At 45.1% G+C, this 26,127-nt stretch overlaps 1 protein-coding gene across 1 annotated transcript in view; it reads left to right on the top strand.

Annotated features, from left to right (window-relative positions):
• Nucleotides 1–26,127, top strand: part of T265_09141 (hypothetical protein) — a gene marked incomplete at both ends in the record, with an annotated part of 58,170 nt that overhangs the window by 20,087 nt on the left and 11,956 nt on the right. The window contains 5 exons of the mRNA XM_009175138.1: nt 1,728–1,862; nt 7,119–7,277; nt 13,168–13,308; nt 14,833–14,953; nt 15,927–16,031. Coding sequence (XP_009173402.1) covers nt 1,728–1,862; nt 7,119–7,277; nt 13,168–13,308; nt 14,833–14,953; nt 15,927–16,031 — 661 coding nt within the window. The remainder of the gene's footprint in view (nt 1–1,727; nt 1,863–7,118; nt 7,278–13,167; nt 13,309–14,832; nt 14,954–15,926; nt 16,032–26,127) is intronic.

The raw sequence follows: 26,127 nt of genomic DNA, 5'->3' as shown, positions 1-26,127 counted from the left end.
AGTCCACGCAGATGCTTCGCGAAGTGGCACCACGGAGTGGTCGACGCTCGTCACCTGTAACTTATAGCGCTGCGGTCTGTTTGGGCTGGGACTTGTTGGTTGTTGGTTTTCAAGTTTTCAGACGATTTCCACTGTGTTCAGGAGGTCGGTACTGCGAATGAGCACAAACCTGCAGCCGGTCGTCTCCGTTTTCCGTGCGTTTCTTGTCCAACCAAAGTTGACCACTTATTTGAGGCTTGCATCCAGCGATCCCAACGATGTATGAGCTTTTCGTCAGTTGTAAACAGCACCCAAAGCGCCATGGAATCTGTCTTCGACAGATTCAGAACCACATCCGTCGGGGCGTGAAACTGTAATTAACACGTACCTCTATTTTTCACGGAAGTTGAAAAACGATCAGCGCGAAGACTCCTCCGCTTGACGGCCCAACACACAACGACACCCGTGTCACCAGAGTTGCGCAGCCGGAAGAGGGAAGTTGATGTAACTGGCACTTGGGCTTCTTCGAAGTTTTCTCATGACATGCTGATGACCTACTCACCATGAGTGAATTTCGACTTGGATGGGATTATGTAGACCAGACATTTAGACCACATGGATGCTTTGTGTAATAAAACCAATAGAGGTCATCAGTTAGCTGTGGCGCCCTTCCAGAGCCTAGCTGCTATGCCACCCGAATGAATCCCGAGGGCTAGAATACTGCCAGGTAGCCCAAGCCTAATCAGGGTCAGTTTAGATCCGGGGTTCAAATTCGAATCACAGACCTTCCCATCAATAACTTCACGCCCTAACTTCTGAGGAATCTCGAGTTTTGTACATCGAAGCAAATGTCAGTAGCATATGATCGCTTCTCACTAGTTTCTATTCCATTCCGAATCTACTCCTTGTAAATTATATTGAAAAAATTTTATCAGACATAATTGCACTGGAGTTCCGCGTTTTCGTAAACTTTTACTATAGTGGCACTACGGCTGGGATTCGAAAACATGAATAAATATAAAGCGAATTTCCAGCGACTTTTGGTGCAAGACAATGCTGTCGTTTACTGCCACTTTCAGCTTAGTGACCGATTGCACAAGGCGGGAAGGGAGGTAATAAGGTACCCCGTTGTCTAGCCGAGTGTATGCATGCTCATTTTAGATCTGTAGTATGTCGACAATGTCTCCACCAGGGGAATAGCTTTGCTGATATTCAGCAACCGCCGGGTTGAAGTGATCATTGTGTGTCTGTTCCTCAACCGTAGGACCCATACCGGACTCGCGTCTAGCCACCCTTTCATTGCCCAACCGCGCAATGAAGGCGTCGTGTAACCACTACGTTGGCACCGAATTTCCACAAGTATTTAATGAAGTGGATGTTGGGACANCGTGTAACCATACGTTGGCACCGAATTTCCACAAGTAATTAATGAAGTGGATGTTGGGACAGCAATCTGTCGAAAATTTTGGCTTTCATACATGAGAACCGTTGGTCAACTGATCCTGCTGATATTTAACCATTGATATATGCCACAGTGAAATCGCTCACTCCATCCACATTTGTGCATTCAATGGTCAACGCTCTCCAGTAATGACATCGTTGTACCAGTATTATTTGCTCCAGATCCCTCTGTTCACCCCCAATTATTCATTGTTGGTCAGTTCCTGTACGCGCTCTCTCGGAAAATTTCGCCTATGAGTATCTATCCCCATCAACCATATTGCCTTTCCTATTCTTTGGCTTTTCAGGGAATTCTTTTTCAAACTCTCCGTAGAACTTCTGAACCCCATGTACTGCCTATTCGAATATGCCAGTGGAACCAACTATTCCTTACAGATCAATCCAGCCTCTTCCGTCAATCCAGAACATTTGCAATATTTCCGGTGAGTTTCCACAACAATGTCAATTCGTTTTTTTCATGTTGCTTATGCAAGGCGACTTGCGTACACTTCGATGGTGACACAGATATCGGTCACCATGCAATGCAGGCATACATAAATCAAGTGCAGAAAAAGGGGTACCCTCGCCTAGCTTCACCTTTTGTCGACGCCGCTGCCGCCATGACGCACCTACAGTAGGTCACAGGTGATATTTGGCTGTCAGATGAGAACCAATGCGGAAGGAAACACCACACAGAGCATACGTGAAGCTTGCAAGCGTATTCATGGAGCCCCATGAAACCGAACACAATCGTTTTCTTGTGCACGAACTCTCGGTCCTTCTTAGGTCGAATGTTTATCGAACGTCTTTCTACTCACTGAATGGATGGACGTCTTCTTATCCATTCTTCCCGCACTATTTCGATGTTTAACATGATTTACCAAAAAGTGTTGAGTGGCAACATCTTCAATGATATTACTTGGCTCCATTATGTCCTTATTCCGGTCCGGTCAGTACATATTCACCGGTAATAATTCCCCTCGGTTAGTCAACTCCAAGTTAATCACAGTTTCTCACAAAATCGATTGCCGCGTGAGCATCATCATCAGCTGTAAACTTATTTACGTCACAATCGCTTCAGCTGCTCCTGTTTCCTTCACTGGTAAATATTGGGTTAACTGAAAGAATCGCATGTTGGAGATGACAGCTTAAGATTCTGGAGTATCGATTCACTTGTGGCCGTGTTCAGGTTGGAGCGTGTTCCATTGGTGCAAAAGTCGGTGGTAAGGTCAAACCAGCAACTTGGACACGAAAAGGCTGTTCGATAGATGGGTGGACCCAGTCCGTTATGTCGTTTGTCTTGATGCGCCTGGTTTCGGGCACTTTTTCTGTGCGATTGAGTTTACCGGTAATGACACATATTGTGTTGCCAGGATGGGAACTGGCCTTACTTTGATTTTGGGTGAGAGTAGTTTTGAGGCCGTGGCATTCGGAGCTCGTGGACAAGCCAGCGCAACTTACAAAACGTTGTTATTTCATCTGTCGCTCTCCCATTCGGTGGGCCTCGGCAGTGCCAATCAGGGATTCTCATTTGTCCCGACAATACTTCCAAGGCCCCAACGTTCAAATACCAGAACCATAGTGACGTATTCTGCTTGTAGAGTCCAGGTCACTGAACCTTATAAAATTACGGGACGCACTACACTAACTGACATTGCTTTTGTCTGGAGGCGAGCCACTTTAAGTAACCGGATGTCATGTCGATTGGACGGGTGCGTCGCGAAGCAGTTACGGAGCTGACGAATGTATGTCCTGACTGGTTGTTGTGCCACTCAATCAGGATGGATCATTTGTTGCCGGCGCTTCTTGCCTCACGAACATTCCACCCAGTAATTACAGTTGGAACAAACTTCCTTGATCTCCAAGGGTCGTTTCAATTAACCTTTCCTTTTACCATGCTAAAGTGGGCGGAACAGGAAGCCAAGTACTGACTGAGTTGCAATACCGTCCGCAAGACACAACATACGTGCGGATTCATAGTGATCGCCCTAGCCTATTTCGAGGGTTTCTTTATCCAGACCAGCGAGTTCATTGCACCACCCAAGTGAATTATTGGCCAACTGTATCTTCTGGTTAGTTTGCAAGCTTTAGGTTTTGATTTGGTTTCGAATTGCACTCCATCTATTACAGGTATGAAGCACACATGAAGTGGTGCAGCAGAAGTGTCCACTACTACGATCGTGTGCATAACGTCCGATCCAAGAATAGCGGTATCGTCTGTGCACTTGATCTATAAGGGAATATCCTGATGGTGTTTCTACTTTACAGACTTGAGAATGGGCAGGAATCTTTATATGGTTGCTAAATATAGGAATAAACGAGACAGACTCTGGTGGAAGCTCACCGCAAACCTTACGGTTACAGGACTGAGTGTACAACGCTCTATGTTAGGCTAACACTTCAGTTGGGACACTGGTCCTCGACAGACACTGCAATATAGGTCGACTTACTTGTTGAGCGTTTCCCTAACGCTAGCCTCATTCTGGTCGACGGTGTAACTACTTTCGTGGTGACAGCCTTCATCTCTTTGGCTCCTACCATCGTCCAGCACCTTATCCTCAGATCAGGGATTCTCATTTGTCCCGACAATACTTCCAAGGCCCCAACGTTCAAATACCAGAACCATAGTGACGTATTCTGCTTGTAGAGTCCAGGTCACTGAACCTTATAAAATTACGGGACGCACTACACTAATTGACATTGCTTTTGTCTGGAGGCGAGCCACTTTAAGTAACCGGATGTCATGTCGATTGGACGGGTGCGTCGCGAAGCAGTTACGGAGCTGACGAATGTATGTCCTGACTGGTTGTTGTGCCACTCAATCAGGATGGATCATTTGTTGCCGGCGCTTCTTGCCTCACGAACATTCCACCCAGTAATTACAGTTGGAACAAACTTCCTTGATCTCCAAGGGTCGTTTCAATTAACCTTTCCTTTTACCATGCTAAAGTGGGCGGAACAGGAAGCCAAGTACTGACTGAGTTGCAATACCGTCCGCAAGACACAACATACGTGCGGATTCATAGTGATCGCCCTAGCCTATTTCGAGGGTTTCTTTATCCAGACCAGCGAGTTCATTGCACCACCCAAGTGAATTATTGGCCAACTGTATCTTCTGGTTAGTTTGCAAGCTTTAGGTTTTGATTTGGTTTCGAATTGCACTCCATCTATTACAGGTATGAAGCACACATGAAGTGGTGCAGCAGAAGTGTCCACTACTACGATCGTGTGCATAACGTCCGATCCAAGAATAGCGGTATCGTCTGTGCACTTGATCTATAAGGGAATATCCTGATGGTGTTTCTACTTTACAGACTTGAGAATGGGCAGGAATCTTTATATGGTTGCTAAATATAGGAATAAACGAGACAGACTCTGGTGGAAGCTCACCGCAAACCTTACGGTTACAGGACTGAGTGTACAACGCTCTATGTTAGGCTAACACTTCAGTTGGGACACTGGTCCTCGACAGACACTGCAATATAGGTCGACTTACTTGTTGAGCGTTTCCCTAACGCTAGCCTCATTCTGGTCGACGGTGTAACTACTTTCGTGGTGACAGCCTTCATCTCTTTGGCTCCTACCATCGTCCAGCACCTTATCCTCAGGGGTTTCGTTATTCACTCCTTGTGTGGCCTGTATTTAGCACAATTGTCATTGCCTTCCAATATGGTGCTTCCTTATCAGTTCAGGTCGTTGATCTCAACGGTATCCAGCATTCCCCTGGTTGACGCAGAGAACGGAGGCTGTTGAAATCCTTTACCTGCTTTCGGACATCATCCAGGCGGGCATAGCTATGGTTATGCTGGTTGCTTTTGGAGAGTTTTTAGGTGGCTCAGATCAATGTTGCTTCATTGTAGCTCCCCGAAACTAAGGGATTGACAAGTCTCTTGGGGTTCTGAAAAGCGAATCATCAGGCGTACCTGGTCTGTGGCATGGTGGAAGTTGTGCTTCTTAGCGAGACTGAATGAAAGAACCCATCGGTTCGTTAGCCAAATATTCCAATTAGGTTTACGAATAGTTAACAGCCACCAGCAGCATAATAGTTTTTCGATGCGAAATGATGCTAAATAGGAACAGGCGATGGTCTTCGTGTAGCTCACCATTGTTTGTGCGGCAAACCAACCGCCGATTGTGCTTCTACAAGATTCTGTCTACCGGTTTCAGCATCCAGACCAGCTGTATGGACAAGCACATCTCCATAGGAGACATTTTTTTTCGACGTCCGAGCTCGTGTCGATCGAGAGACAATAGTTGGTGTGTCGATTGGCGACAGCTTTGATTCAACTGCACAGCTGGATAGCATCAAGCTAGATTCTGAGTGCACTTTTAAACGATGCAACTCCTTAGATTTCATGTCTAAGATTATCACCACAGTGCTTAATCAGTGAAGCAGTGTACATCACAGCCGTGCACTAAGAAATAGTATATCCTGTTCTCGCAAAACCAAATTTGTTTGCAAATGAGTGGGTTTCGTTAATTCCGCGCAATTCGCTTCCAAGTAGGACATAAGGTTGACGGAAACTCGGGGACTGCACCTACCTGATGAGCTTCAAAAGGGTGAAACCGGTCGTAGGTTGTCGAAGAAATTTTCACCAACCTTATGAGTAGTGCAGGGCGAAATGCACCCAGTGGTTAGATCGCGAATTCACTGACCGGCAGGTCCGTGGTTCGAACCCCACCTCTGCCACTCGAATTCCCCTGTCTAGGCTTGGGCGACCTGGCAGTATCCCAGCCCTCGTGCCTCCTTCGTGCGGCATAGCAGCTAGGCACCGAAAGAGTGCTACAGCTAAACGGTATGAGTAGTGCATTAAGTAGATCCTGTTCTGCTTCTGGTCTTTTGGTGCGTACTCAACACACATTTGTATACTAATACAGCCACTTTACTCTTCTTAACCTTTGTGGGTAAACAGAACGGCCCGACGTTTTTTAACCTGCGTGGAATAGTATTAAATCTCTGGCGTATCTATGTGGAGATTTCCTAAGCCAGCTCCGACAAAACAAGCTCTTTATCACATGAACAGAGCTCAATCCCGTCGGTAGTATAAGGTCGTGTGATTTACAAAGACCAGCTCAGTTCTAAATGTGGCTGCACACATCCTGTAAAACTAGGTCCGCTACTTATTCCTGTTCATTCCGCGAGAGAACAGGGATGCATACCCCAGAGTTATTGTTCTGCGACTAGTTGGACAGGCAAGGTTATCTGGTGTTCTGGACAAACTGTATCGGAGGTATCTGGGCATATTGGGTGGGGAAAAGAAGTCCATAATGCACATCATTTTGTGGCTTTCGTTCTCACGTGCGGACTATTCACTAATCAGGAAAGCTTTCTCTCACAAGAGGCTCTATCCCAGTTTCACTGCATAATGGCTTTTGGAGCGTTAAGCGCTGTAGGTCTTGATCTTTATTTCAATCCCAAAAATGATAACGACAGCATTCAACCTCGAACACTTGACCCATCTTGTTTGGAACATATTGGTACCGCCAATGCGGAACAGACATCCTCTGAGTATTTCTTGGTGCTTCTGTTTTATATCTGCGATGTTTTCACAGTTCTAACTCCTGGTTGTTGGCACCTAATCGCACTGCACCAAAATTAATTTCTGTCTCTGGCACAGACATCCACTGGGCGCTGCATTATTAGAGATACACATGCCCCTCTTTTTGACCTCATCTATCTTATGTTTCGTATTCTTCAGGTTTGTGGGTCGCTTCATCGCCCTGGCTTTGTACCACGGGAGGTTCATTGATAATGGCTTCACCCTGCCGTTCTACAAACGTATGCTTCATAAGAAAATCACGCTGGAGGACATTCAGACCGTGGATGAGATGTACTACAGTTCGCTCAGATATATCTTGTACGTGAGTTATATCAACACATATGCTATCTCCTCACAATATTTCAGTTTAAGGCACTTTTTGATTTGCGGTGTCCTTGCTCAATAGCTACGCAGTTAACCAGAATATCCCAACCAAAGTAGCTAATTCGTTATAACTGCTTGAAGTCGAAAATTGGAAATACCGGGCATCCTTCTGACTAGATGACCTCATACTCATTGGACCAGAGAGAGCATGCAGAAGTGGAAGCCGCTTTATAAAAATGAAGGAAATGGTGGCAAACTGCATTTGGCAGATGCAACACTGAATAGGCATTAAAAATTCAACGACTGATAGAACCCCAATTATTACCTGCCTGACTAGTCTATTGTGTGCTTTGATGTCTTCTGGATGCCCAAGATTGATTTGAATCGCGCAGCAAGACGATGGACGATATACCAGATTTTTAGTTACATACTACTTAAAGCAGGTCTCTAGTAGTGGTTTTTTAGTCCTTCACCTGCTAATCGCTCTCTCAGCCACCCTAACAAATACCCGTATAGCTGTAATAACCGCGTACTCGTCGTACAGTGGTTATAGCTGCCGCAGTTTTGTTCACCGATGATTTGGGGGGAGGGGTAGGTTGCTGCGCATTTCATGCGGGTGCTGATAAATTGGTGCATAAATCCAGCACTGTCAGGTGGGCTGTAAGTGGGGTGGACATAGTCTTATTTTTTCAGTGTACTTATCAGAATGGCCCCAACCGGACGGACCCAAAGAAAATTTTACGGGCGGAATGAAGAATACTGGCTCTGGCCGCTGAGTATGTGCGATGATGTATCATTTGGTTGTCAGTGATAGTTGGATCACTTTCTTTAAATACTGGCTTTAGCAGCACCCATTTGCTCACCTTGGTAATGAACATCTTTTCCAATCTTACGCGATCACACACTCTGGAGATATTCACTGTTTAGTCATTCCCTCTGAAACTCTCTTGGTTCAGAGGTGAAGTGACTTTTTTACTGCCTAGCGTAACCCTGGTTCAGTTGAGACTTTGTTCTGCATTCGCCTCATATGTTTGTAATGAACTGACGTTCGACTCCTTCCCTTTCTCACTTTTTGCTACTACCACTATAGAAATCCCCGTAAACACACTGACGTTGTCTTACCGCGATGAAAGATAGATGTTCAACATTTAGGTTACCGGCAATCGTGTTGCTGACAAGGAGGTAGCTGGTGATCAATACTGCAATAGATAAGAAAACCAATGAATCAGTGAATGTAACTTTTGTGCTAGTGAGTGCAAATGCGCCCACGTATGCCCCATATTGTATGCTGAGTTTTCACTGTGTTGCATGGTGAACGCCCTACGGCTCATCAAGATTCAACCACTAATCAATTTTTGCCACAGTCATGTGTTTTGTTTTCGCGAATCTCGCGATTTGCTGTGCGCATACACGTGACGTAACTTTTTAGACGTTGCTTATCCTCCGTAACCTCGTTGACTGAAACAGCAAGTGACCCGGTTGTCACCCTTTTGAGCCTATTTGGAGATTGTGCTCAGTGAAGATGACCGGTCGGCAATATAAACCTTTTAGAGACTGTGTTGGAAACAGTTCTGTTTCGTCCGTGATCGCGTTTGCATTCAGGCAGGCTTCCGAAAATCCTCTCTTATTAATTATAAGGTTTCTCGATGACTTTATTCCGAACTGACTGTGCACGCAACGCTTATTTTAAAGAGATCCAAAAAGGTCATTTACAGCACACAATTAGTTAATGCAAGGGGCGAAATGCCTCAAGTGGTTAGAGTGCAAATTTACTGACCGGAACGTCCGTGGTTCGAACCCGACCTCTGCCTCTCCACTTCCCCTGTCTAGGGTTGGGCAACCTAGCAGTATCCCATCCCTCGTGCTTCCTTCAGGTGGCATGGCAGCTAGGCACCGGAAGGGTGCTACAGCTGGGCGTTTTTTAGTGAATGCAAATCATCACCTGACAACCCATAAATGGGTTTGACAGTGTTTCTAAGAGCCTTGGTAACAAGCTATTCAGGTATCCTTTATAATCTGTCCACACCGGCTCTTGGAAAATTGACAAATCGCTCTTGATCAGTTCAGTTTTCTTTGTTTGTTATTCGTTGTTCACTCTACAAACGTTGGTGGCAGTGAATCACATGTTACTCTTCGGCTGCACCGAATAATTCATCAACATGCTACTTCAGCCTATACTCACACGGTCAGTGCTGCTCAGATCCCTCGCCAGACAAAGTCTATCGTCTATCAGTTTGAGAAAAAATGTTAAGCAAGGTGATTAGCGCAAATAACTATTCGGAAGTATTAGAGAGAATGGGGATGGATGTCAAATGGGAATATTGTGGTGCAACGGCATGCAGGTGATTTATAATCTGGCACCTAGTGTATCCCCAAAGGCCAGATGGTTTTACTTACCTCCATGCTGAAATGGAAGGGTCGAAACAATAAATCAATTTGTCACCCAAAAGCTCATGGGTACGTTGATTCCAGATGCTACAGTTTCGACCACCGGAAAGTGGAAGAATGTGGGACATGCACCCAAGCATTGGAGGCGATAACATGCTCATTTACTTCGGAAACTGGGTAGCTACGCATTGAAGGTGACAGCTACGATTCAGTAGTGCCACTGACTGTTTGATTGGTTTATATCTGGCAGTGTCATTAACCATTGGTGAGTTGAGTCTCTGGGTTCCCATTCAATAAGGCGACACCTGGAGTTTCCATACTTTCTTGCCAGGTCATACACTATCCACCTCTCGGTCGCTTCCAGTCAACTGAAAGCTGGGCGAAAAGAGCTCTGCGAGGCAGACGATCTTCTGACACGCCGAGTACATGTCGTAACCAGCATAACTTATGAAACATGAGTAATACATCTGTCGCGGGAGAGTTCCTTTTTTCTAGGACCGTCTGACGTTACTAATCCGATGTTCCCACCAGACCCGACCGATGGTCAAACTCGCTTTCGTATATCCTCTGCACGTAGAGGTGACGTTTCTGATCCATAGAGCCTTATGGATCGTACTGCTGCTGACAGACAAACTGACGTCACATCGGTGCTAAAGGTGTTTAAGATTGACAAAATCTGCCCTGACCATTCAGATTCGAGAAGTAATCTCATCTCCAACCGGTCCACCGGAACTTATAAAATTGACCAGGTATGCGGGCATGAGGTTTGGGTTTGGTCCCACCCAGTATTGTAGTGACACTTTAAACTTTGCAGGTGTGAAGCGCATGCCAAACCATGCGGCAGAATTATTTAGGTTAGGTTTCGAATGGTCTGAACTAGGGGGGGACAGTATCGTCCGCATTCCCAGTGTCTGTGAAGGAACGCCCAGGGAACACTTCAACCCCCGAAGTTCCAGAGGCATGCAGAGGAATTCCAAGCAGCACATCATGACAAAGTTAAAGAAAAAGGTGTGATATGGTAAGCTTGTCTTACATCACTGGATGTAGTGAACTCAGACGAAATTGTTCTTTTACCCGTTCATAAAATTTCTCATTCAGTGCCCTCATTTGGAAGGGACACCTTTTATCGCCAGATATTGCCAAAGTTCCTGACGGTTGACAGAGTCAAAAACAGATTTCAAATAAAGACGACCAACGTGAAACCTTCGAAAGAGTGGCGCTGCTCAAGAACATGTCGATGCATGCTCGGTCAACGTGAAACCAAGTTTGATTCTCGTGAATCTGCCCCTCCCGATAATCGATCAACTTGCGCAAAATAATGCCACAGGGCACTCGGGTTGCTACGAATACCAGGCTGATGCCACGATGGTTTCCGTATGACGTTCTGGCGCCCTTTTTTTGAAAATTGAGATGATGGTCGAGAAGCTCCATTTCACGAATATTTTACTTCCGTTCCAAATCTTCTACAGTATAGTCGTCCGACTGTTCACCAGGACCTCACCACCTTTGAAGAATCTGGGGTAGACATCATCCGGGCCAGGTGTCCTGTTTCGTCGGAGGTATTAGTGCTCAGCTGATGATGAGCATAATGCAAATCAGAAGGCGTATGTGCACTAATAGAGATATTTAGTGTGGTTGCGACACGTATAAAAATGAACACAATGCGAAATGGGAGCAAGTCAATAAAGGAACTTATCGTATGTGAGAGTTCCTTGATGAAAGTCCGGACGGTGGGAACGTGTTTTCTCCACAGTTTGGCTGTTACACGTATTCCATGATTGTCCGTGGACTTGGAGTGTTTAGCTGACTACTTGCTCCCTGCGCGCGCGCGAGTCCATGCGTGTTGACTGTGTTGTCGCTTCCTATATATAGGAAAGTTTGATGTGTGTATAAAATATGAATCGTTCCGATGCGTACAAGACAGGAACTGACTTGTAGTCGGTCAAGGTTGCGGGTGGAACGGCGTTTGTCACGTGACTTGTGTGCTTGTGTAGCAGGTAAGTCGTGGGATCTAGTAAACATCCATGTACTGGACAAATTAAGTGCAGTTGGTTGAGGGGACATGGAAATGTCCGCTACAGAGGTTTGATATCTCACGCTGAATTTCTCTTGTGGACGGCGGACTTGTGTCAATGTTCTTGCAGCGGTTGTGTTGAAGGAGACCAGCTGAACTGTCCTATGAACTAATCAACCCATCGCTCAAGACAACGATTTTGTGAATCAATTCCTGGTCCGTCTTTTTCGCATACCGTTTCATGACACTCGTCTTTAAACCTGTTGATCGAATCAGCTGAAATCGTGCGTGCAGTGAAAGCCCTCTCCTGGGCCTTCAAAATCCATCAGCAGTCTCCCTCATCCTCCAAGCTCCTGATTATTCGGTGTTTGAAGGATCTACGTACACTATCGTAGTCTCTAGGGGTTGGTATGGCCTTTCTTGCAGCAATAGGACCTGCTTGTCTCGACGATATCCAGCGTGCATTTAGTTAAATCTGATGGCTTTGACAGACAGGTGTAAAAGCGGAGGGCACGGCTCCTTAAAGCGTCGCGATTCAACCTTTAAGCAATCTTCGTCATCCACATGACTGCGTTTCCAGTAGCTCTCTATCCAGATCAAGTCGATCATTTTGAGCTATTGAAATTTGTCGAAGATAAGGAATGGAGTGGCTGTCGCATAATGCTTACTGAAAGCCAAGTGGTAACCGGACCCTTGCACCCCAGAAGGAACAACATTCTTCAATTGAGGCTTCCCATCGGTAACTGAAAGCCATATGGTCCAGGTGCGTTTATGATTGTCTTGCGGTTGGTGGCCCCCAAGTGAGCGTTTCTACTGGAAGTTCGTACTGGCCGGCAACAGATGATGGTCAGCACATAGCTGAAGCAGTTGCTTCCCATTATCCGCATCGTGAGTGTCGATTCCAACTCTACCACCCGACTATACTTCTTCCGAGCTTAGTTGAGACGATCAAGAAGTGTAACATGGCTTTTTAAGAATTTCGCATACGTGTTTCTAGTAGTCGTTCGACTGGGTGTAACATGGTATTATCTTCAATATCCGTTGGAATAAAACGGATGAATTTATTGTGGAAAAATACATGGGCTCATCGAGTCCTTCACGGCTACATGAAGCATGTTGACACCGCGGATGACTAAATTCTTCCATATAATCCACCAAACCTTGATGGCTCTCCACACTCAATCCTTCTGTCGTATTTGTGCGATAGTATGTAAACATCCACGTGATTCATTGTTCTAAATTTAGGTCATTTCTACTCCACGTCACAGTCAGTCAGTCACATGACTAACTGAGTTATTCGAGCCGTCACTCTCTTTTGCTGTAAACGACAAGTTATATGGGTCCTATTTCTAACACTATTACGTCAGCTTGATAGGTCATTCATTCCTTTGGGGCGTATATTTCTTCTTCGCTTGACCTCAAAGTTCACATTTTGTTTCTTCTGGAGGTTCCCAATGCGTTGTTACCCTTTTTCGCGAACAGAGAAACTAATGTTGACGAAGCAGACATGGACCTCTACTTTTCGGATGATTATGAAGTCCTCGGTGAAGTCAAGACACACGAACTGAAGCCTAACGGAAGCACCATCAAGGTGACGGAAGAAAACAAGTCGGAATACATCGAGTGAGTTTTCCTCCGACTTTCTCGATCTTCAGGTTGTGAATGTCAGGTTGTGAATGAATGACTCTAATGTCCAATTCTACCGGTAGATTTGCTATGTATTCATTCCCGCCAGACGACAACTGAGTTTTGAGCGTCATAGCACCTTTCGGCCTTTTGGATTCGCTCCTCGGTTGGCCACATTCTGCTTAGACCCATGGTTTTCTTGAGATGTACAACGCCTGTGAGGGGTTGCTAGGACTCCTAGTTGTCAGATGAACACCACTGTTTTTTGAGCACTTGTCAACAGCACGTTAGGCGTACTGAGCGCAGTAGAGTTGTATCCCTCTAAAAGGACCGCTCCTCGGAAGAGACCACTTTTCATTGATTTATTTGGCTCAAGTGGTTAGAGCGCGAATTCACTGACCGGAAGGTCCGTGGTTCGAACGGACCTCTGCCTCTCAACTTTCCCTGCCTAGACTTGGGTAACCTGACAGTACCCCAGCCCTCGTGCTTCCTTCGGGTAGCATGGCAGCTAAGCACCGAAAAGGTGTTACAGCTGAGATATTTTTTATTTATTTGTTTCCCACTAGAAATATCACTTCAAGAGACGGATTCGAGATGCGTTTTTCTTGGATGGGGTTTATCATATCCTTACCGACTACAGTCTTCTCTTCTGACATCCCTCCCCATAGTGAGGAGAGCAAGTGTCTTGCAGCATCTTTAACCGTTTTTCCAAGGGACAACTTTCGGTCGGTCCTCTCAAGGGAGACGACTTTATTACGACTTCACTGCAAGTTTCGCTATCGCATAGAATGACCGTTAGAAAGAAGTAGTTCGTGTTCTTTTTTCCCATATGACACTCGCACTGAAAAACAAATTCACGGATGGCACATTTAATCTCCATTTTTTTGTTTATTTTATTGCTGCCGCCCATCTTCTGTTGGGAATGTCGTCAATCTTTGCTGATTGCGAATCGTCTGTCTGATACTACTCAAATTTGTGGTCAGCTTTCATACGACTTTAATCTCCATCTTTTTGTTTATTTTATTGCTGCCGTCCATCTTCTGTTGGGAATGTCGTCCATCTTTGCTGATTGCGCATCGTCTGTCTGATAATACTCAAATTTGTGGTCAGCTTTCATACGACCGCATTTTTGTGTGTTTTGGATCTCTAATAGTGGAGCAGTATTGTTTTGTGTGGCGGAAACTGCTGAACGTCACTCGACAACCACTTCTCGGTCTGACGGTCTGGGTTTTTGTTAAAACAAGATTAATATTACCGGGCGATGGCCTGCATTGATGGCTTAACTACTCACCATCACTCGACAGTATTGTACGTTTGGGCACTTCACAGACTAATGCTGGTGTATGGATTTTGACCTATAAGTTAGCTTATTAACGGAAGAGTCATTTGAGGTCCTACGTTGATTCACCACTTACTTACCACTAACAACAGCAACTTTTATCGTCACCAGTCTTGTGATGATGTCTTACACATATCTATCTATCCTTCCCCCCCCTTTTATATCACTTCTTCTTCACATAGCCTTATTGTGAACTGGCGATTTTCCCGAGGTGTTGAGGAACAAACTGAAGCATTTCTTCAGGGAGTTTCTGATGTATTCCCGTTACAGTGGCTGCAGTACTTTGACGAGCGGGAGCTTGAGGTGAGTGTTTCAGGTTTTTCCATATGTTTGCGAGAAGGTGGTTGCCAATTTTATCACTCTTGATTGGTTGTCATGAGAACATTGGAAGTAACGGACAAAGCTTGTTTTCTGTGATTGCCCCTCTTGGTTAATACATCACGAATTTATATGCTGCCGTAAATCACGCGATATTAGGTTGTATATTCAGCCACTTGATTTGTTGTCTCTTCGGAAATCCCAAGGTCGGTGTCATCAGTCTTACGGCAGTCTTGTGTAATAAAACAAACAGTGAAAGAATACTCGAATCGGTAGGCGTACTTTGTGTCGTGCATGGCTGCAAATTGGAGCCCTGGAAATAACTCCGTGTTTCCAATCCATTCCTGTCTGTATTCAGTCCCTTAGTATCCAGGTTTCCTTCAGGTTAACTGACAGCTTTACAGAGAATTGTCACAAAAACTGAATGATGCTATTGCTACCTTGTAGTGTCATCACTGGGTTACTCACTTCACATTGCTGTGAAACACACAAGCAGACTCTTTTCCATTTGCAATCCCGCACAAAATGTCATTTACTTCGAATCAGCTGTTGCTTCAGACCTCCGTACATGCCATTTTTTTATTGATTGTTCACAGGCAGACCACAAATCATGCTAGCTGCAGGCTGCCAGTATGATGATAAAGTATCAGACAAAAGTTTTTTGTCGCAGCTAGTGAAACTCCCCTCAAAAGTATAACCTTTGACTGATCCTCTGAAGCACCCTATTCGTAGTCTTGCTCTCTCAAAGAGGGAATGCTGTCTGCTTTAGAGGAGCGACAGGAATCTAAAGCCATGCTGTCAACCTGATCACTAATCACGGAAAAACAATGAAATAACCGAATGGTTAGAGTTAATTGTAGCTGTGCATTGATGTTACAATTGCTCTCACCAATCTTGATCAATTGTTCACCCATTCGCTATAACTGCCTCTTGTCTCTTACAATTTCGTCGCATACAGCTCCTTCTGTGCGGAATGCAACAGTTGGATGTTAACGATTGGGAAGCCAATACAATTTACAAAAAGTATACTGAGCGTTGCAGAGAAATTCAATGGTTTTGGCAAGTACGTTCACGTCAGTAAATTGTGCGTGTGTTTCATATTCCCGACCCTCAAGAGACTGTATTGTTCCCCTTATTATCGCCTCATGGTTTAGCTTAGTTCTTTTTCCGTACGATTTCGTGAGTGTTCTCAGCTAAACTTCCCACTGGTGGCTGGAAATCGCAGCCGATTCTCTTCTGTCCTCTCGTATCGTCCCTCAACTCACAGTAGCTCTTGATCTACCGTTTCGTTTGAACTAGAAATCACGGTAGCTGTAGACAATACTGTTCGGCAAAGTCATATAGGCACAACCATAGATACGTCTTCTCTGGTGACCAGCCTACTGAAAACTGTGTAACTATCAGACTCCGATCCCTCTGAGAACTTCCAGCTGTATGCAGCATCTGCATATCGATTTATCCGCTTCTCACATGCCAATAGTTTGTCCTGTCAGTCATCTCTTGCACATACAACAGAAGGTTGGGCCGCGAATCAGTCAACCTATTCGACTCAATCGCCAGACATCACTCTCAATAAGGTGACCTAATTCGTTGGAAGCATGTGCGAAATTCTCATCGCTGTATCACAGTGTCTTTTTGGTGTTGTCAGAGTCCGTTCGACCTTGAAAGTCAATTACATAGAATTTGGCCGAAGATTTATCCGTGGAGAAAAGCCCACATACGTATACCACTAATTGCACTGACAGTATGAAAATTGTACTATTTGTAAAACGCACTCAGAACCAATAGCCGAATGTTTTCCTCCCCCATCCAATTCGTAAAACTTATCTTGAAGCCGAGTATATGAAGCAGGTTAAAGGTCTGAAGTTCTTTTTTCTGAAACACCATGTGTACGTATTGCCAAGATGACCTGGAAGTCGCCTCTGTAAGAGAAAGGACGTCGAAACGGTAATCCACGACCTTATGTAGTCGGTGTGTGGATAAGCCGGGAAGGACATTTAGGCCATTGGTACTCCCTCTAGGATTATTCATGGTTTTGAAAGTGAGCGAAGGTCCCTTGAGTTAAATATGGGTTCCTTTACTACCTAGTACAAGTCGCAAATCATATTGGTTCCCTTTTGAAGCCATGTGTTCCACTGATTAAAATAGTCAGAGTACCATCGTCTGGGAACTGTGACTCTTCAGAGTTCACAAGGTCGGCTCCACCGTCCAAACGGTTGGCTCCTTTGTCCACAGGTCAGCTGAGCGTCCACTCAAGCTACAACAGTCACAACCCAAGTATTTTTCATTCTGCGCTGCTGTGAATGATCACACAGTTCACCTCACTCGACTGGACTATAGACTTATCACTTACAACCTACATCATTTTCGGTTGCGTGACTATCCCTTGTGACACTCCTTTTCTGCCCGTCTCTCATTCCTTAAGTTGCGCTCCACTTCCGGATTGAAGCCTGTTGATGGTAAGAAGGATTGTTGTCATAGGTCTGATCATATGGGTAGGTAGTTCACTATAAACGTGGATGAAACCCAGTGACGTCCTGGAGTCAATCTATATTCAACCGTTTAGCTTTCCCGGTTTTAGATCTATACTTTTCGGAAAGTGAGGTCAAAGGACTGGCTCCATAGCTGTGTTATGGTACAGAAACCCCCGAAACGCGGATCAGTCCGTGGCCTTAAAGTGGTGAATGGGAAGATTCAGAGAACTAGAAAGAATGCCCACCGACTGGAAATAGCCCGATTTCCCGGTACATTTGGTTAAAATGGCCAATGTGTTCATCGCGGATAAGGATGGATGCACAATCCATACAGAGTCTCGTTTTCTGATATGGGCTTACTGTAGTCAACGTAACAGTACACGCTGCTAGTACACCTCAGTGAATGGTATATGGTTTAGCTTCAATCGAAGTCAAGCTTGTAAATTGACACGTTCAATCGAGACCATCCTTCTGCCCTATTCCAGCAGAGACGAATAACCTGCTTACTAACTTAGTAGCGTAAGCCATCACAGTGCACACTTCCTACCTTCTTCCAAAGAAATACGCGAACAAACTGGAGTATGGACAGACACACGCACACCTCATAAAACTACTTAGATGGAATTCTACCGAAATACAAAGCACATTCGTGGTACACTCGGCGCTGCGATTGTTTGATGAACCCACTCATCTGTTGCTGTATCTCATTCGGCAGCAACACAGCTAACAAATGTGTCGGGCTAACCAGCCTGCTCAAGCGTGGTCATTCAACTTCGTAAAGTGTACGCCGGTGGAGTAGTTGCGACACTGTCTTTTCGCACTTCAGATATCCGGGGTTCAGATCCCTGCAAAGCTTTGCATCGTGATATGAACAGAGACGAATTGGCAAAACGCGCTATATTTCCAGCTGTTTCGTGAATCTGTGGTGGCGCCTCGACACTAACTTGTCGGTTACTGGTAGGGTTTTTAAAGCTGTGGTGAGTCTCTTACTGCTTTGTGGTCCGAAGCATGAAGACGAAAGAAGAGTACTCGCTTCAGTCACTACACTCATGTCGTGGAACCTTCGAGATAGAAATTCTAAGGCATGATGGATAGTTCCCGGCACTTGAGAGTTCTACTGGCTGGACTGTTTCACATTCTTTTTATCTGGGGTCAGTCCTGTCTGTGGGACTTTTCGCCGACTGGAAGGAAACACAGGATAGGGAGTATGTCCTGAAGGAAAACATAAGCAGTAACCATTGGACTTTGCTGATTCGTCCAGCCTGCGAAGTTGGAGCTCCAGGGACCCATACAATCAGTGGCTAGACGCTCTCTCTGACATTAAGTCGTCTGGTCTTTGGCACTGTTGTATCCGTTCGGTTGTTGTTGACGTTCACTTCTATGCCCCCCTGTCTTACCTTATGGATCCCAATCAGTCCGCACCCTCATTTTGTACTGTCAACGTTTAAATGCTGTGGAAGCCCCCCTCGGTGCACGCTCGTACATGGTTGATCGTTGAAAAACTGAACTAAGTCGAACTTCCGCCCCGGCACCAACCCTCCTGTTTACACCTCTCAAGTGTACATACACTTCATCACAACACGCACAATACCGAGACAACTGTTTTCTGCCTTGTTTTCCAGGGCCAAGTCCACTTTTTTTCCTGTATTTGTTACGTGCGGTCATCAAACTTAAGTAGGATGCGTTCACACTAATGTGTACACGGTTGTGTCGTTTCAGTTAAGTGGGGTGCGCATTAGTCAACATTAACCAATTCACTAAGTAATAGAATAAACAGGTAGATAGGTCTGTCTGACAATCGATCACTCCATTTTCGCGAAATAATCCTGTGATATAGACTAATCCTCGAATGTTGAGTCCCAACTGCTTGTAGTCAACTGTACGATATCTAAATGCTCACACAGTCCGCAGTGTCTTCGAGTTTGGATGTCAAGGCCTCGAATTTCTCCCATCAATAGTCAATATTGACACGCTATTTGTGCCCCGGACATCTGACCTGCGAGACGAATGTGTTACCGTTGCATAACCAGCACGTGAATGATGACGCGTGAACGCACCTGAGCACTGTGATCGGTTTGCCTAGTGACCTGAACAACGACCCTGTGTCTGTTTTTTTTTGTAGCCGATCGGCTGATATGCTCTTAAAACCTGTTGAACAACTTTCCTGTGGAACTATTCAAACGATGTAATGTGAATACAAATCCTACAAACGCCGCAACCTGCTACAACTAGTCGAAAGTTTCTTTTTGGGTGGTTGCGGGATTTGTAGAATGCATGCTCACATCACTTTCGTTTGAACAACTGTTCCGCGGATCTCAAGCCTCCCTGGTGCAACCCGACTTTTGGAGTTTTGACAGGCGGATCAATCGAGTGTGAACATGTTCGTCTGTTCAGTCACACTAATTGACGTGCGTCCAGTATGCGTCGATAGAATAGTGGTAACAATTGCATCAGGCATCCAAGATTCAAATCCCAGAAGTAAACTCCTGATGAGCTTTAACAAGAGCGAAAGTCGAACCCACCACTTCCTCTTTGGAGTGAATTTATCGGAATAACTCTGCATATGCAAGAAGAGGTTTCTTCAAACGATAGTAGTCTTAATTCCGTACATCCCTCAACCAACTACAACTAATCTACTATATGTAATCGCCTACATACTGTGATCCAACGAGGTTCAAGGCCGATCAAGTGAAGAATGCAAGCAGCTCATTCGTCTGGATGGTCTTGTATATCTGGTCGTTTCGAAGTTAAGCCTGGCGTCACACCAACCGTCATATGCTAAACCACTTGCAGACAAGTATTATGTTGATTGTCGTGGTTCGCACGAACGTTGGCTGAAAAGAATTTAGTAATTGATTTTCGGTTCTGTGAATTTTTTGGCTGTAAGGAAATATTTTATTCGATTTATCGTCCTTCCTCTGTCCGAAACCGAAAAGCTTTGTCCAGCTCTTGGTAAAAGCCATCGCCGATACGTGCCTCATCGGTCCGGACTTCATATTTTGTCCGGAGTCTTTGTCATATACACCAATATCAACCCATTTATCGACTCATGACACCTTTTGTGGTACGTTTTTGGGTAACCACCTAGTTTTAGTTAGTAGTGAGGTGATCGTGAGTCTTATCCAGCCTCGTATCCATTTTCTCTGCCCAATCTGAAAATTGACGGTTACTTTGCCAATGTTTTCTTCTGTGCTACGTGGTGCTGACCCCTATCAGGAATGGAAGTCGGACTGATGTTAAAATAAGCAAAGCACTGATGAAACATAATGCACAATTCATACACTTGTTGTCATTACACTCGATCAGTGACGCTCAAGCGTCTTGGCATTACTTTACGAAAGTGAACCGTGATCACGGTTCGTCTAGGACACACACAAGTACTCTGGGAGAGATCAGTCTAGTTTGGCCTAGGTGCACCGTCAGGCAGTCGACTACTTACGCGTTGAATGAGCTCATTCGGCCACCTGTCAATGTCGTCTAATCAGTCACATGTTTTACATACCATGTGATCGATTGCCCGGTGCACCTTACGAGAGCACGTTTCGAACGAAATGTGGTGCGCTGTGACCTGAAAATCCAAACTCCGAGCATCGGAGCAAGTTGTACTGGCTCGTTCGGTTTCCGAGGCATCACTTCACTGATGGCTGAAGGTACTCACATACATGGCGATATCACGTAGCCCGTGACGCTGTTTAGCCTTAATCCGTAGACACTGCCGTGTTTGGTCTTTTAACCCATGGTTTTCTCGCTATGAGCGGCACTTTTGATCCCCAAGAGTACCAAGGAGGTGGCATTTCACAGCAAGGCAAAAAAAGCGTGTGTGCAAGATCTTCTGAAGTTTTGTCGCAGAGTTTTCGTGTAGAATGCAATGCAAGATGATCGTTTCCATCCTTGATTTCAGAAAACTGACCACTTATCGTCACTGTCGCTCTTCATTCTATATCAAACCTCATCTGGCGCTTGTTCTCCATCGCTCCTTGTCCTCCATTTCTATGAGGAAATAAACTGACACGTAGCTTGCGCTGGTCAAATGAAAATTGGATAATCTTGGTTAGCGAATATACACTCATCTGCAAACTAATTTGGTTCTTTCGAGATACTCACCTGGAACCCAGCTGAATCTCTCGTTTATGATGTTCTTACTCTAGAGCATACGCAACCAACCGCTTTAACGACCCAATCCACGGTGCACCCGTGGGTGGTGAGCAAATCCAAAGTAACCAAATAAATTTCAGATTTATACGTCACCCAACCACCCCAGTTGTTATCTCAGTTTTAGTCGGTAGAAGCGTTAGCTAACCACACATATCCGTTATTACAAAGACTTTTGGGGGCAAAACAGATAACCATCCGGACGAACACTCCAACAACCACAGGACGTTTTATTCCCACCAGTAGCTCTAAAAGTTAATGATGAGGTCCTCGTTACAAGGACGTTTTCACGCCTTCTTTACCGCTGGAACGAAAAGTACCTGACTTTTTAGCCCGCTGGTCAGTTAGGGAGAAACTTGTTGGCTCAGTGCCGGATGTGTAGTTGGTAAACACGATGTAAGTAGGTACAAATCATTGCATTACGACAATTCCATAAACATTGTGCACAGAAATAATACGCAACCCGACATTGTTTTGATGGAAGTGAGGGGATTTTTGACGTTTCTATTGTAATCACATCCGGTAAGTGGAGCAGCTGAACTGTCGAGCAGCTCCGTGCGGATGTGGTTCTCGGCAGAAACAGGAAAAATTCCACAGATCGCATGGGTCTTTTGTCCGGTAAGTCATCAACCAAGGAGTCAATCACACCGAATCACATGGCATGAACTGTGTCTGTCCAGGTACCGGTTAACAACTGTCCAGCCACTAGCCGGAAGGATGCGTTTCCGAATCTCGCTAGTGTGCGAAGTGCAATGCTGTTGATCCTCCACATGGATGAAACACCTATCACGGCCTTCTGATGTGGGTTACCTTCAGATAAAATCACAAATAAAGTGTATTTCTCGAAAGCGTTCTGGTAATGCTTAGTCGTATCCAAGGCTAGTGGGACGGTGCATTTTATCTTAACGTAAACGGAACCGTTGGCATGGTTTCTAATCCCCGGTTAGATATATGTGGACAGTTAATCTTCAGCTACTCTAGGACATTGGACTTATGTCTTTGGACCAAAAACAGAAGCTAACGTGGACTTAGTTGTTGAAGATTCGTTTTTGGTCCACTCTGTTGGTCTTAACCAGTCCAGATGCCACAGATTCGGTTCGTTTTATCCGTATAGACGATGGTTTACCACTGGTTTATGAACTAGCTGTCGCAGTGATAGTGAAAGTTTCGCAAGAGTTGATCCTCAGCCTGTAAGAGAAGAGGAACAAATCGGACCATACGATGAGCAATCCACGGCCGCATCAGATAGGGTTCGGTTTTCAGAGCTTAACTGATTGGTTTTCAGCCTGATGGATCAACGCCCCTTTGAGGGAGAAACTGGAGGGTTCCGTGACTCGACGACCAGCTATTGGAATATTAGTCGTCACTTCCTTTAGTACGGTTCTTTCTTGCACTCATCCAACATAATTTGTTTTGTTCTCGGTTTTGATTGCATATGTGTAATCCGTCGGTACCGCAATAGGCGATCCTGTTTGTTGGCTATCTGTGAAATGCAATGTGTAGCACTAAGGCTGTGCGCACTTTGGCTACATATAACATTAGTCTTATGTATGTTACCTATACATTTTTAACGCGGTTAAGCATATCGGAGCCACACACTGTCTCAAACACCAACACCGGTCGATAACGAATGTTGCGATAGTCTCCTGTTGTTGTTACGTTGATTCCGTCAGGCCTACCCAAATCACAATGAGCAATCAAACAGCCCAACAAGAAATGAGCCGGGTGAAAAAGAAATCACATTCTATAGCCTAGGCTGAAGCCTAGCTTGCTATGCAAGCAATATTTTGGTTCACTGATCCTACGTCAGGTCTTCCTCGCTATTTACTGCATGTCCTCACTGTTACAGCTTGGCATAGTCAAGCGGTTAAAATTCGAACTTACTAACTGAAACGATCGAATCCCAGTCCCAGATTTCCAATGCTGTCCTGGCTTGGGCAAACTGGCAGTATCTCAGCCCCAGTATTTTCTTTCGGTGGTATGGCAAATGTTCATCAAAAGGATTATTTTATTTTGTGTCGTCGTAGGTTTCCATGGTAGCCGTGACCTTGTTTATGGGATCCTAAAGGCGTAGGGTTTACTCTCATTTGACACTTGTTGCGCGTTGTGTAGCGAGGCGATTGGGCGTTGCTGCTTTCATCACCGGAAAACACTGTACCGACGTCGACAGCCTATGGAACCACGATTTGGTTTGATCAACACCCAAAATTGATGCACTGGTGACCAAAGCCATCATGTCACCTCATCTTTAGGCCACTTTACTCATGCGTCGTTTAATCGACTAAGTTGTATAGGTGTTCAGATCTCTGCGGGCGGGAACCTTGTCCACCGGGAATATGCTGACGACATTGCTATCATTTTTGAAGGACAGCAGGAAGCGCAAGTAATAGTAGAAAAGGTGATCAAGATCACCCGCTCTATGCTTCGCACCTACAAAGTATATATATATATATATACTCCTGATGATCCTAGGAAACTAAATTCATCAATTACCACCAGTTAATAGGAATGAAACGCGATCCACAGACACTCCCACAAAGATGAAAATAGCAAATAAATCTACAAATTCAAACATTAAGAAAATAATCTTTCAGTAGATAAATAAATATGGAGTTTAGAGCGGGTTGTGACATCACCAATGACTTCTTTTTTGGAACAGTCAGTGATGCTTCTCCCTTATGTTAAATTTGGGGGCAGTTAGTCTGACACCGGTGGCGGTCAAAATAGAATTGGATTTTCTAGTGGCATTATCACTTCCATTGTCGACTCGGCTACGGCGAACTGTATCTCCAAAGTGTCAGGTCATAAATCTAGGTGAGGTTTTGTTTGGTAGGTTGATGTTTCCAAATCCTGTCACAGATGTATCTGTTTTTGATATCTCAGTATCTTGGCCAACTGATAATGCAATCCCAACTCATCTCCGGTCGGTAATCTTTACCTGCAATCGACCACCAACTACCACCGGTGGAGACTGAAGAACATTGGACTGCGAGGCAGTCATAGCTTAATCGGGGAGTTGCAAATTACGACTCATAAATAAGTCAGATGACCATTAGCAATTTTTCAAGGAACAGTTTCGTGAGGATCCGCTTGAGGAGGTTGACGAAATTCCCCTCCATCGCGGTCCACCGTTGGATGTTCGGAAGTGAACAGACAATCTGAGAGAGTAGTTGATGGGTGTCGTTCACGGTGATTTCACCGACAATTATCGTATCCTACTCTGAACTGTATGGTTATCGATGAGAAGACCGAGGTTACCAGTTCGTTGAAATTCTTAGAAGACCTGCAGATGTACGTCAGCATGAAATAGTTACTGTCGTTTAGACTGGTGTAAAAGTCACATGGCACTCGCAGCGGGCTGCGTTGTTGCGCGAGACACAACAGTGAACCTCACCAAAAAGTCAGACCTCGCAACCACAGGAATTGGTAGCAGTTCAGGAGGAATGAAGGTTACCCTAGCGTGCCCCAAAACGTTTTCCGGATAACGCTGTCCAAAGGACTTCCAAACTTCTGGACTACTATTGAGCACGACTGTGAGCTCCCTGCGTCAACCTATGGACTTGGGCTTGCAAGGGAACCATGTTTGTGGTTTAGGAGTGCCAAATGTGATGGGTTGCTGTGTCTGCCAGTAACCATCACTGTACTACGGAACTGCATTGGTCACATTGATGGTGCTTGCACAGGTAGAACCAGACAAAGTGCTAAGTCGCACAATGCCGTCACCAAAACCAAAGCGTCTTCTCCAGCCTTTTAGGTTGATCGACTCGTACCAGTACGGAACGCACTAGAATAGGATGAGCCGGAATCGGACTAACTATATGGTTTGGTTTTCTGCCCACTCACGTGAAACCTTGGCTCCGAGACTGGGCTGAAATGATGTCATGCTGTAGGTTAATCAGTCGTTCATACTAGACTCGAAAAGATTGAGCAAACGAATCTGGATACATACCAGCCCAGAAGGTTTAAGGCCAATTACTAACTGAATCAGCCGGTGGCTTAAAGTTAAAGCGTCCGCATTCAAGATCCACGGCATCAGCGTGAGTCTGAAAACTAGGTCATAAGCTTCAAACAACAAAGTATGAAAACACTAACCAGTAATCTGAGTCTGGTCGACTTGAAATAAATCGTCACAACAAGTTCAGAATGTCCGCTATGCTATTCACTGTGTCGTCCACCTACAGAACGACTCAGTAGCGAGGACCCTGAGCTGAGTAAACATCTCTCTAAACCTTAGTTGTTCTAACAGGGCCTCCACCGTGGCGGCATCTATCATAACTAAGCAGGCTGTGAGACTAAGATAGCCTTTTTCTTATTGCGGAAGCAGAGAACGATAATCTCAAGCGAAGACTGCAACCAAAGGCGAAGGTATCTAAACCTTGTTCTAACAGGGCCTCCACCGTGGCGGCATCTATCATAACTAAGCAGGCTGTGAGACTAAGATAGCCTTTTTCTTATTGCTTGCGCAGAGAACGATAATCTCAAGCGAAGACTGCAACCAAAGGCGAAGGTTAGGCCTGTAGTGTATATATATAT

This window comes from Opisthorchis viverrini, assembly GCF_000715545.1.
Source record: "Opisthorchis viverrini unplaced genomic scaffold opera_v5_259, whole genome shotgun sequence".
Taxonomy (NCBI): Eukaryota; Metazoa; Platyhelminthes; class Trematoda; order Opisthorchiida; family Opisthorchiidae; genus Opisthorchis; species Opisthorchis viverrini.
The sequence above is the reverse complement of the archived record's forward strand: the minus strand, read 5'-3'. Positions and strand labels throughout refer to the sequence as shown.